Source organism: Perognathus longimembris, chromosome 2, assembly GCF_023159225.1.
Source record: "Perognathus longimembris pacificus isolate PPM17 chromosome 2, ASM2315922v1, whole genome shotgun sequence".
Classification (NCBI taxonomy): domain Eukaryota; kingdom Metazoa; phylum Chordata; class Mammalia; order Rodentia; family Heteromyidae; genus Perognathus; species Perognathus longimembris.
This window is the reverse complement of record NC_063162.1, coordinates 59,857,067-59,868,753: the sequence shown is the minus strand read 5'-3', so window position 1 is coordinate 59,868,753 and position 11,687 is coordinate 59,857,067. Positions and strand designations below refer to the sequence as shown.

Sequence of the window (11,687 nt, the reverse complement as noted above, 5' to 3'; positions counted from 1 at the left end):
GCCCCGAAGACGGAAGAAGGGCGGACCCGACGGAGGGGGAAACCCGCTCCCCCCCCCGTCCAGGTGAGCAGACCAAGGCCAAGCAACACCCCAGGGGCCCTGGCTCCCCCCCCCCCCGGCCCCAGACCCCGGCTTCCCTGCCCCCCAGGGGCCCTGGCTTCCCTCCTCCAGGACCCCTGAGGAGGTCTGAGGGCGTGCAAGCCTCCGGGCGCTACTGAAGAGCAAACCAAAGTGTCCATGCTTGGAGGATGGGGGTTTAAGCCCTACCTCCCCATCATATGACACTGTGTGGCTTGGGGTGCCCGCAGTTTCCCTGGGATAGCCACCCCTCCGGGTACCCCTCAGGATGGTCCTTCACCATTAGTGGGGTACAGGGGTCTGAGCCTGCGTCTAGGACACCTGGGGCTGCTCAGCAGGCTCAGTTGGGGCAGTGCCTGCTGGGCTGCTTCTGGCTGAGTCATCTCCAGACAGGCAAGGTCTCCCCCCTCCCCTCTATGACCTGCGGGGCCATCGTCTCTACAGCCATCTCCCTTACCCTCACCCCAGCACCCCACCACCGCCATCACCACCCCCAGCTAAGCAATGCTCACAGGCCAAACTGCCCCAGGTGTGCTCACAACTTCCATGCATCCTGCTCCTGAACCTGCCCACAGAGAAAGGTGGTTTTGTGGCTGGTGTGGTTTGGGGCTTGTTGGTTGATTGGGTTTTGTGCCAGTCCTTGGGCTTGAACTAAGGGCCAGGACGCTGTCCCTGAGCTTTTGTGCTCAAGGCCAGTGCTCTACTACTTGAGCCACAGCTCCACTTCCGGCTTCTTTGGCAGTAAAGGAAGATCAGAATCTCATGGACTTTCCTGCCTGGGCTGGCTTGGAACCTTGAACCTCAGATCTCAGCCTCCTGAGTAGCTAAGATTACAGGTGTGAGTCACCAGCACCCTGCTAAAAGGTGGGTTTGGGAAAGGTTGGGGTGAGTGGTTGGAGGGCGTTTTCTTTTTTCTCTCCATTGCCTGGTTGCACAGTCACACATCTCCCCTCCTTCTTGGTCCCAGCACCCAGCCACGCCAGCCTAGGTGTCCTGTGAGAGTCCAGTGTGTGAGTCCAGCTCCACCCAACTCCTGCAGTGACTCCAGGCTTAGCCAGACTGCTCATGTGGCTTGCAGTGGCTCGAAAATGAGCTGATTACTGGCCCAAAACAAGGGCCATTTGTTAATGTTTCATTATCTATAGTCATCTCCAAAGTGTTTTTTAAACTTTGTGTTTTCATATATATATATGAAATATATATATATATATATATATATATCTCTTAGACCTATAATCCTAGTGACTCAGGAGATCTGAGGATCAAGGTTCAAAGCCAGCTCAAGTAGAAAAGTCCAATTACTCAACAAAAGGGAAAAAACAAAACAACAAGCCAGAAGTAGAGCTGTGATTGTAGAGCACCAGCCTTGAGTGCAAAAGCTCAAAGACAGTGCCCAGGCCCTGAGTTCTAGCCCCAGGACTGGCACAAAAGCAAGCCAACATTATACTCATAATAGGAAATGTTGAAACCTCTGCTTAAACTACTTAAAAACTACAACTACTTAAAAAACAGATGAGAGTGGAGGAGAACGGTGAAAGGGGTGACATTATTGATGCATTGTACTCATAAATTGGCATGTTTAATGGAATGAGAAGAAGAAAGAAAGGGAGAAAGTGAGGGAAGGGAGGGAGGGAGGGGAGCAAGAGAGAGAGAGAGCAGGTGGCTTGCTCTGGTTGGGAAAGAACATTTGGTGCAGGTCCTCTGCCCCTGGAAATGCAGGATGTGTTTCAGCAGGTGGCATTGTTCCTGCCTGAGACTCCCCCCACCCCACCCCAGGCATCCAGATGACCATTGCTGCTGATGATGGATGTCAAAATGTCACTTGGCTAGTTCATGGCCAATTTCTTTCTGTTCTCCACAAGTTTAATGCTTTCGGAAGTGGAATGGGGCAGCTGGGCCCTCTGCAGATTGCATACTGGGTGGGGTCTCAAGCTGGCTCTTCCTGGCTCGCTCCCCCACATCTGTGTGGAGACCTAGTCCTCACTCTTCCCAGAGCCATGGTACTACATGCTCACCCCTTAGGCTTGGGCACACACAGCATATCACCCTGCAAAGCACCAGTGCTGTCTGCACCTGCTGTTCAGACTGCCTGGCAACACAGAGCCCATAAATCCAAGTCAGCTCATTGGAAAAATCAAATCAATGCCGGGAGCTGGTGGCTCAGGACTGTCGTCCTAGCTATACAGGGTTATGATTCAAAGTCAGTCTGAGCAGGAAAGTCTCTGAGAGTCTTATCCCCAATTAACCACCAAAAACTCAGAAATGGAGCTGTGGCTCAAGTGGCAGAATGCCAGTCTTGAGTGGAAAAAGCCAAGTGAAAGTGAGAGACTTTGAGTTCATCCCAGTACTGGTAAAACAGCAAATAAATCAAGTCCAGTAGCTGATCTGTGCCCAGGACTTTACTGTGTACAAAGACCCTTCCTTCCTTCCCTCCCTCCCTCCCTCCCTCCCTCCCTCCCTCCCTCCCTCCCTCCCTCCCTCCCTCCCTCTCTCCCTCCCACTGACTCCTGGTCACCTGGGCCCTCTGAGAGGTGGCTGTCTTTGCTGTTCCCATTTTATCAATTTGAGGAACCGATACCCAGGGGCCTTGTGACTTCCCCAAGGCCACCCCGAGGTCCCTGGGCTCAGTCTCCCCAGGGACTCGCTCCTCAGCAGCCTTCCTGTTTGAAATCCAAGCAAACAGCAGATAAAGGGCATTCTAAATATATTTCTTTTCTATAGATGCTCGTCTCCTGTTACTGGAGACCTGGAATTAGTGTGTCTGCTTGAGGATGCGGTTGCTTCTTTATAGGAGAAAAAAAGGATCCAGAAGAAATCTGCACAGATTTCCAGCTTCAGAATGTCATCAACAGCTTCCAGCAAAAGGAAGACGTTCACGGCCAGATATTTCAGTAAGAATTTGAATTGTCTTATGTGTGGGTATGTGGGGTGGAGGAGCCCACTCGGAACCACCCAAGAAGTCACCTGAGTGGTGGGAGCTGAGAGTAGCCACTGTAACCCATGCTTAGGGATCTGCCCTTGTTCTGCTCCCAGGCACTGGCTGGTGGCCCAGCACTCGGCCCTGACCCAAGGCAGCAATTCTGCCTTTGCCAGGAACATAGGCTTCAGCGGGGCTGAGGTTGTCTGGGATTCTGGCTCAGGGATGTGGGGACAGTTGGAATCTGTAAGGACCACAGGCTGTGAAGACTACTGGGAGAATAATCCAGAACAGTGTCACAGCCTTTGTGAGGGGCCCAGCAGGTGAAGACTGAGGACAGGGGCTGTTGGGGAATCACAGGAAGATTCTGGGCTGTGCAGGGCAGGCGCGATCAGGCGTATGGATGCTAGCCAGAGCCCAGGAAGGAAGGAGCTGGTTGAGTTTGCCATTTGCCATAAGGCTGTCTGGCACCTGGCTCTGAGCTCTGGAGCTGGTAAAGACTGGGGTCCCACCCTCTGGCTGGGAAGATGCCGTCTATGATCCCCCAAACCCACTCCATGTTAGAATTAGAGAGGAGATTCAGGTTTGGCAGTCTTGGGTGTATTTCAGGTATCCATGTATTTTGTAAGTCCTGGTCAGGATGGAGTTCTGGGAGGGCTCAGGACTTGGATCTCAATGCCCATCTTTGCTAGATTCCAACCCTGGTAGTGATGGTGGTGGTGGTGTATGTGTGTGTCTGTCTGTCTATCTGTGTCTGTGTCTAGGTCTATATCTGTGTCTGTATGCTAATATTAGAGCTTGAACTCTGGCCTGAGCACCATCCCCTGGCTTTTTCGCTCAAGGCTGCTGCACTACCAGCTGGAACCACAGCACCCCTTCTGGCTTTTTGCTGATTATTTAGAACAGGAGTTGCACTGAGTTTTCTGCCAAGGCAGGCTTGGAACTGCAATCCTCAAATCTCAACCTCCTGAGTAGCTAGGATTCTAGGCATGAGCCACTGATGCCTGGCCTGGCTTTTTCAATTTAGGTTGTTGAGGGTCATTCATGTTGTGTCTTGTGTCGTGCCTCATTCCTTCCAGTCACACTGACTTGTAAGAAGCATTTGGGTTGTAAATTCTTTGGCAGCTGTATCTTTTCACAAAAGGCTTCTGAAGAAAGGATCTCCAGGGCAGGGAGATGTGACTTCTCCTCCTCACCATGGTCTTTTACTCTCTTGCGCTCTCATTCTCTCACTTTCTCAGCTGAGGATTAGGGGACTTAAGTATTTGTTGTTGGTTGTTGTGTTTGTGTGCTGGTACTGAGACTTGAACTTGGGGCCTATTGCTCTCAGTTCAGCTTTTTCACTCAAGGCTGCCACTTTACCACTTGAGCTACTCCCAGTTTTTGGTGTTTAATTGGAGAGAAGGGTCTCATGGACTTTCCTGCCCTGACTGGCTTTGAACCTCAATCCTCAGATCTCAGCTTCCTTACTAGCTGGAATAAGGAGCTGAGCCACTGTCACCTGACTTGGCTTTGTTTGAACTGATGTTTTCAGGGATTTGGGGCCAAATGGAAGGCCTGGGGGGGTGAGTTTATGGGAGCCATTGGGCCTCACTTTTTGCCAAGTCCAGAAGCTGCCAGCACTTTCCTTGAAGTAGAAAGCCAGAGCCAGCCAGTGTGGGTTTGGGGTGAGGCCTGTGCTACACTCTTGACCATCCCATCACTGGCCAGCCCTCTGCTTCTGCTGACCTTCCCTGTCAGTTCAGACCAGGGATCTCTCCTCACCGCTCCCCAGACCTCCATTCTGCTGGGTCCCCTCTCTAGGACTGATGGCTTCTCCCTGAAATTAACCCAGGCCCTGGGCTCAAGCCCCAATACCACCCAAACAATAACAACAACAAAAAAAATAGGGTAGGTTTCCCCATCAGCACCCAAGGATCAAGCTCTGGCCTTGGGGGGATATTCTACATCCAAGCCAAAGGAATTTTATGGTCACATTCTGTATGTATGTATTTCCACAGCCTAAACAATGAGTAAGTGATAAATGATAATGACCATACATCATACATGCACGATTCAAGGTTGTCAGCCTATTTATCAAGTTTTAGCACATCTTTATAGCTATAACCTCCCCTAAGTTTCCTTCCTTCCTCTCTGCAGTGAATCTCCAGTCTGCTGAGCAGAATTCTGTCCTTAACAACCTGCTGTGTGTGTGTGTGTGTGTGTGTGTTGGTCCTGGGACTAAACTCAGGGTCTGGGCTCTATCACTTGAGCCATAGCTCCACTTCTGGTTTTTTGTAGTTAGTTGGATATGGGTCTCACGGACTTTCTGTTCAGGCTGGCTTTGGACTGTGATCCTCAGATCTCAGCCTCCTGAGTAACTAGGCATGAGCCATCAGTGCCAGGCTAGCATTGGTTATTTTCAAGGAAAGGTCTTGCTTTATGCCTGGGCCCATGCACTACTGCGTATAGCTGGGGGTTGTGATGGTCTCTCAACACCTATAACTTTCATATCCAGGGTAGCCTCAGACCATGATCCTCTAATCTCTACTTCCCAAGCTGCTAGGATTACAGGCTTGAGCCTGGCTGCATACCCAGATTTCTGTAAATACATGCTTTGGTTCATTCTTGCTGGATTATCCCATATATTTGTTTAATTTTTAAGAAACTGTTATTTGTCATTCTCACCAGTGATATATGAAGATCCCAGTTTCTCCAGGACCTTTTCAACACTTACAAGTATCTCTTGCACTGTAGCTATCCTGGTGCTATAAAGTGTCATGACATTGGGGATTTGATGAGCAGTGAATGATGTTGAGCACCATTTCCTGTTTATTAATTAGATTTGTGTGTATGTGTGTCTTCTTTGACAGCCTGTTTACTCAAAACCTTTTTTCCAATTTGAACATTGGGCTATGTGTTTTATTATTAGAGTTGTAGGAATTCTTTATATCTTCTGGGTTCAAATCTTTTACCATATCTGAAATGTGCCAACATTTTCTCCAAGTCTGTAGGTTGGCTTTTCATTTTCTTAAATATTGTACTCTTTTTTTTATGTATGTGTGCCAGTACTGGGGCTTAAATTCATGGCCTGGACACTGTTTCTTAGCTTTTTCACTCAAGGCTGGCACTCTGCCACTTGAGCCATAGCTCCACTTCTGAGTTTTTTTTGGTGATTAATTGAAGATAAAAGTCTCACAGACTGTACTGCCTGAGCTAGCTTTGGACCTTTATCCTCAGATCTCAGCCTTCTGAATAGCTAGGGTTACAGGCATGAACTACTGGTGCCAGGCCTGAGCTCTTCTAATACCAGTCCTGTTGGATCAAGGGCCTCCCAGATGATCTCATTGAATTCATCACTTTGGTAAAGGCCCCATGTCCAAATGCAGATACCTTCTGCTATACTGGGGCATACTTTTTGGAAACTGATTTAGCCATTTTGCTTTCCTGGACTCTGAACAGTCAGCCCTAAGGAGCAATAAAGAATCTGTGTCCAGGGGGCTGGGCACGCGGCCTAGTGATAGAGTGCTTGCCTAGCAAATGTGAATCCATGGGTTCAATTCCTCAGCACCACATATGCTGGAAGTGGCGCTGTGGCTCAAGTGGTAGAATGCTACCCTTGAGCAAAAAGAAGCCAGGGACAGTTTTCAGGCCCTGAGTTTATGCCCCAGGACTGACAAACACACACACACACACACACACACACACACACACACACACACACACGAGAGCCCTCAGCAAGTGTCTAGACAGACACTGTGCCAAGCCCACGGCCCAAGGGGAGCCAAGCGGAAGCCCAGTTTACACAATGCCAGCCCCTGGGCCAAACAAGGAGGAGTCAGTGGCTTTCCTTAGCCAACCAGCTTTCTGCTGTGATTTCTGTTCCCACCCATTTGGGAGTCCTGGCATAGTTGGGGTGAGCTCCCCCTGGTGGCCAGATAAGGAACCAGAGGGTTGGGAAGGTCATTGGCTTCCCCAGAGAACAGGGCTAGTGAGCCACAGAGAACCAGCCCAAGACCTGAGCTGAGCCATCTCTAGCTCTGCCTGTAGCGACATTGAATGTACCCTTGATCGCAAACATCTCCAAACTGTCTGCAGTATGACTGGGCCAATGCCACCAGCTGGCTTCTCTCAAGTTTAGCTGGCTGGGAGACAGTAAGTTGCCATAGAAACATGTTCCTCCTACCTTGGTGGCCCCAGAAAGAAGTGAGGGTGAATGGAGGATGTGGATGCCCATAGTCATTAGAGAAAGGCACGCCAGGGGTGGATCCTGGGCCCATCCATGGAAAGAAACTTCCCACGTGGGCTGAAGGGAGACCATATGAGACCTCCTCACAGGACTGAAATGAGGAGTACACCAAGAGAGTGGAATTTACAGAAATGCTGTAAAGCCTGCATAAGCAGAAATTCCCTTCCACACAAACAATAGGATCCTACTGTTAATCTCTGACTGTGAACTGGGACCTTGGAGTGTGTGTGTGTGTGTGTGTGTGTGTGTGTGTGTGTGTGTTAAGACTTTAACTCTCAGGACCTTGTGCTCTCTCTTGGCTTTTTCATTCAATAGAGGTCCTCTACCACTTGGGCCACACATCTACTTCCAGCTTCTTGCTGGTTAATTGGAGATAAAAATCTCATGCATCTGTTTCCCCAGCTGGCCTTGAACCTTGATCCTCAGATCTCAGCCTCTTAAGTAGCAAAGATTATAGGCACGAGCCACCAGTGCCTGACTTGGAATTGTTGTTTTGTGCTGGTCCTGGAACTTGAACTGGGTACTGCCCCTGAGTTTTTGTGCTCAAGCTTAATGCTCTACCACTTGAGCCATAGCTCTACTTCTGGCTTTTTGGTGGTTAACTAGAGATTTAAAAAAATGTCAGACTTTTCTACCCAAGCTGGCTTCAAACTGTGATCCTCAGATCTCAGCCTCCTGAGTTGCTAGGATTACAGGTGTGCCACCCGTGCCTGGCTTGGATTTTTTTTTAATGAAGTGTCACAGTGGGGACTTAAGGCACAGGAAGCCCACAGTTGGGTCCTGGAATGCTTATTTGTGTTACGTGTTCATGGAAGGAATTCTAACAGCACAGGAGTGCGCAAAGCAGAAATAGCTCCAAATCCCATTCCATTCTATAGAAATAACTGCTGTCCTCTCCAGATGCCTTGACACAAATATGCAGCCCTCACTGGCACAAACACACATGGAGTGATGGCATGCAAGCCCTAGAAAGCCCACTCCTGCAGCTGTGCCTTTCCCCTTTGTGACGGAGGCAGGCAGGAGGCTGGCACCAGGAGGAACAGGTAGACATGGAACTGTGATGTGAGATGCAGACTCACAGTGCCCTTCGGCAACTCTACACTTAGCTCTCAGCTGAGGGTAGGCTTCCAGGGCTGTCCTAAGTTGGGGGTAAAGGTGAGGCCTCTGCACTTCCACAGTGGCCAGCATCAGGAAAGAATTCCTAATAGAAGTGGCAACTGAGGGCCAAATATCATCATTTCAGGGTTGGTGGCACCAGCGCCCCCTTCAGGCTATCCCTCCATTGCTTCTGCTACCCACAATGCAATGGGCACTTTTGTAAGCAGTGTGCGTTCCTGGAAGCAGGCTTGCTGGTTGGGTGGGGTGTGTTCCTCTCTGTTACTGTTGTGGCTGCGTCCAGAGACGAGCATGCTGCTCTCTGCTCAGACTGTCTGAGCTGATGAGATGAGAAGGTGACCCTTTGTGACTAGCCCTGCCCTTGCTGTCCCTCATCCTACCACCCGTACCACAGACCTTGGTTCCAAGGAGCCACACAGGGCGGGAAACAAGAAGAGCCTTTGGCCTGTTGGTTATAAACGTGCTTTCACATGTACTTCTGAGCCCATGTCTCCACTACATTCAAATGAACTTTAGCCAGGCCTGGTGCTGGTGGCCCATACCTGTAATCGTAGATACTCAGGAGGCTGAGATCTGAGGATGGCGGTTCAAAGCCAGCCGAGGCAGGAAAATCTGTGAGACTCTTATCTCCTGTTAACCACCAGAAAACCAGAAGTGACGCTGTGGCTCAAAGTGATAAGAGCACTAGCCTTGAGCGAAAGAGCTCAGGGACATCACCCAGGCCAGAGTTCAAGCCCCATGAATGAAAAGGGTAAAAAATTGGCTGGTGTTGCATGCCCTGGTACCAGCATGGGGGAAAAAATCCTAATCCTTCAAGTTTGCTAACAAAATCCAATGCCCTGAGCAGAACTGGGGGCCTGGGGACTTGTCCAGGTGTCGGGGTAGAGTGGGAGAGCCCACAGAACACAGAGTCCTCCTTCACATTACCCTGGTGTCCGCTTGTGTCCTTGTCCTGGCTATGGGAACAGATAGGAGCCCTCTAGTGGTCGCCAGCCTGACTGGCAGGGCTGAGATGCCAGCTTTGCTGGCCCATGTCAGAGGCCTGGCGCACACACACTCTTCTCTGTATTCACTTTATAATGGAGAAAACCAACTGCAGGAGGAAGGTCTTAGTTCAGCTCAGGCTTTCAGAAGTTCTGGGCAATGCGGAGAGGGGGGAACCCGGTGGAACAGCTCACAACACAGAACCAAGAAGCAGACAGTGGGTCTACCTGCAGCCTCTTGCTTGCTCCCTTTTCCCCTTTGACCCCCACCCAGGTCCCTAGAGACTGGTCCATCCCCCCACCCCACCCCATTTCTAGTGGTCTTCCCTCCCTCGCTAATCCTCTATGGAAACCCTCCAACATTCCCAGAAGTGTGCTCTACCAATCTCCTAGGTACTTCTCAATCTAATCAAGTTGACAATGGAAATCAACTGCCACCCTCCCCCCCCACACACACACACATACCATGTCCTTCTACCACGAAATTAACAGAGCAGCGTGGGACAGCCAGGATCCTGACACCTATCTCACATGGAGAGTGCTAACAAATAGAACACATGCTGAAGGCAGCTACCCGGGCACAGTGGGCTCCTGGCCATGTCAGGCCTGGTTCAGAGCCATAGAAAGGCAGAGCCAGTCTGAGCAGAGAGTGGCAGGTCCTTCTCCAAGTTCAGACAGACTGAGCCTTTTGCAAAGGACAAAGGTGTCCCTTGTGGCCCCATGCCCTGCCTGTATGACTGGTTAAGTCAGAGCACCTGGTGGTGTTGTGCCAAGTCGCGAAACCACCACCAAGAAGACCACCGAGACCTAGACATTCCGAAATGCAAAAGCAAGGCAAGGCTTTATTTAAGCGAGCTGCAACTCGGGCCTCGTCCTACCCACCGACACAGCGGAGGTTAGGAGGGAGCCCCAAGCTGTGATTTCACACTCACACATGCACACACACACACATACATTTTCCAGGGGAGTGGAAGGAACGTTCCCCATCATCCGTTTGTCAGTCAGGCACAGCGCGAGAAAGAAACACACAAAAATAATCACAGGCACAAAGACCAGACAACACTTACAGACAGACTTAGGGAGCCGCGGCTTACAGGTTCGACTGTGTCTCTCCTGCCCCTGTGAGGGGGAAGACCACACAGTCTTGAGGCTCTCTCCCGTTCCTGTGTAGGAGCAGACCAGACAACCCCGAATATAGAGTGGACTGGACGGGTGCCCGTTAGAAGGGCCTCCTGGTCCAGTCCTTCAGGTTCAGGGTGGTAGTGGGAAGCCTGAGCCCCCTGTGGAGGGCTTGAGGTCCTCCAGGACTGCCCATATGAGCGTGTCCACTCCAGCTGGTCCTTCACTACCTACAGGTTCAGATTCAGGCGGCTGGCCAAAACAGAAAACAAAACTACAAATCACACAGACACAGACACACAGAATGAACAGCGCTATTTTCTTACCTTTGGAGTCTGGGGTCTTGGGGGTCTCTGGGGCCATCACGGACGAAACCCCAAATGTTGTGCCAAGTCGCGAAACCACCACCAAGAAGACCACCGAGACCCAGACATTCCGAAATGCAAAAGCAAGGCAAGGCTTTATTTAAGCAAGCTGCAACTCGGGCCTCGTCCTACCCACCGACACAGCGGAGGTTAGGAGGGAGCCCCGAGCTGTGATTACACAGGTCTTATAAAGGCAAAGAACAAGGCTACAACAATCAGGTGTTCAAGCAAGCAAGATTAGGACACAGGTACAAATCTGATTGGCTCAGGGTTCAATTCTAAAATGGGGTTCACGTGGTAAAATGGGATTCACGTGGTAAAATGGGGCCTGACTTCAAAGTCTGGCACTTCAGTGGCTCGAGTGAGGTCCCCAGAACACTCCTCAGTCAACCTCATTGTCAGCAGGGCTTGAAGGGCTCAGCCCCACCCAGAGCCTGGGCTCAAGGTGAACCTGAAGTGTTTGTATCCCAGGCCTTAAACTCCAGAACTCCGTATGTCATATCTGGCTTCTCACCCCTGTGTGGCAAATAGAGACATGGTGAAGGTCAGAGAAAGGAGGTGTATCATGGGAGAGCCACGAAGATGGCACTTCAGTGCCTTGCCAGTCATCTCCAGCTGTCTTCAGGGGCTCAGGCTTTTACTTTCACAAAGGCTATGCACAAAGCTAAGATCTGAGGATTGAGGTTCAAAGCCAACACTGGCAGGCTCTTATCTCCAGTGAGCCATGGAAAAGCTGGAAGTGAAGCTGTGACCCAAGTGGTAGAAAGCCAGCCTTGAGCATAAAAACTCAGGGCCTGCCCCAGGACACCCCCCACCCACACACACACCTCAACATTCACCAGTAAACTATAAAGGATACTTGGCAGTAGCCAGGTAGGAGA

General features: G+C 50.5%; 1 protein-coding gene across 1 annotated transcript in view; it reads left to right on the top strand.

Moving 5' to 3' along the window:
* Nucleotides 1-2,746: 2,746 nt before the first annotated feature.
* Arhgap22 (Rho GTPase activating protein 22) overlaps nt 2,747-11,687 on the top strand; it is a 147,061-nt gene continuing 138,120 nt past the window's right edge. The window contains exon 1 of the mRNA XM_048339218.1: nt 2,747-2,969. Within this exon, the coding sequence (XP_048195175.1) occupies nt 2,918-2,969 (52 nt within the window). The 5' untranslated portion in view covers nt 2,747-2,917. The remainder of the gene's footprint in view (nt 2,970-11,687) is intronic.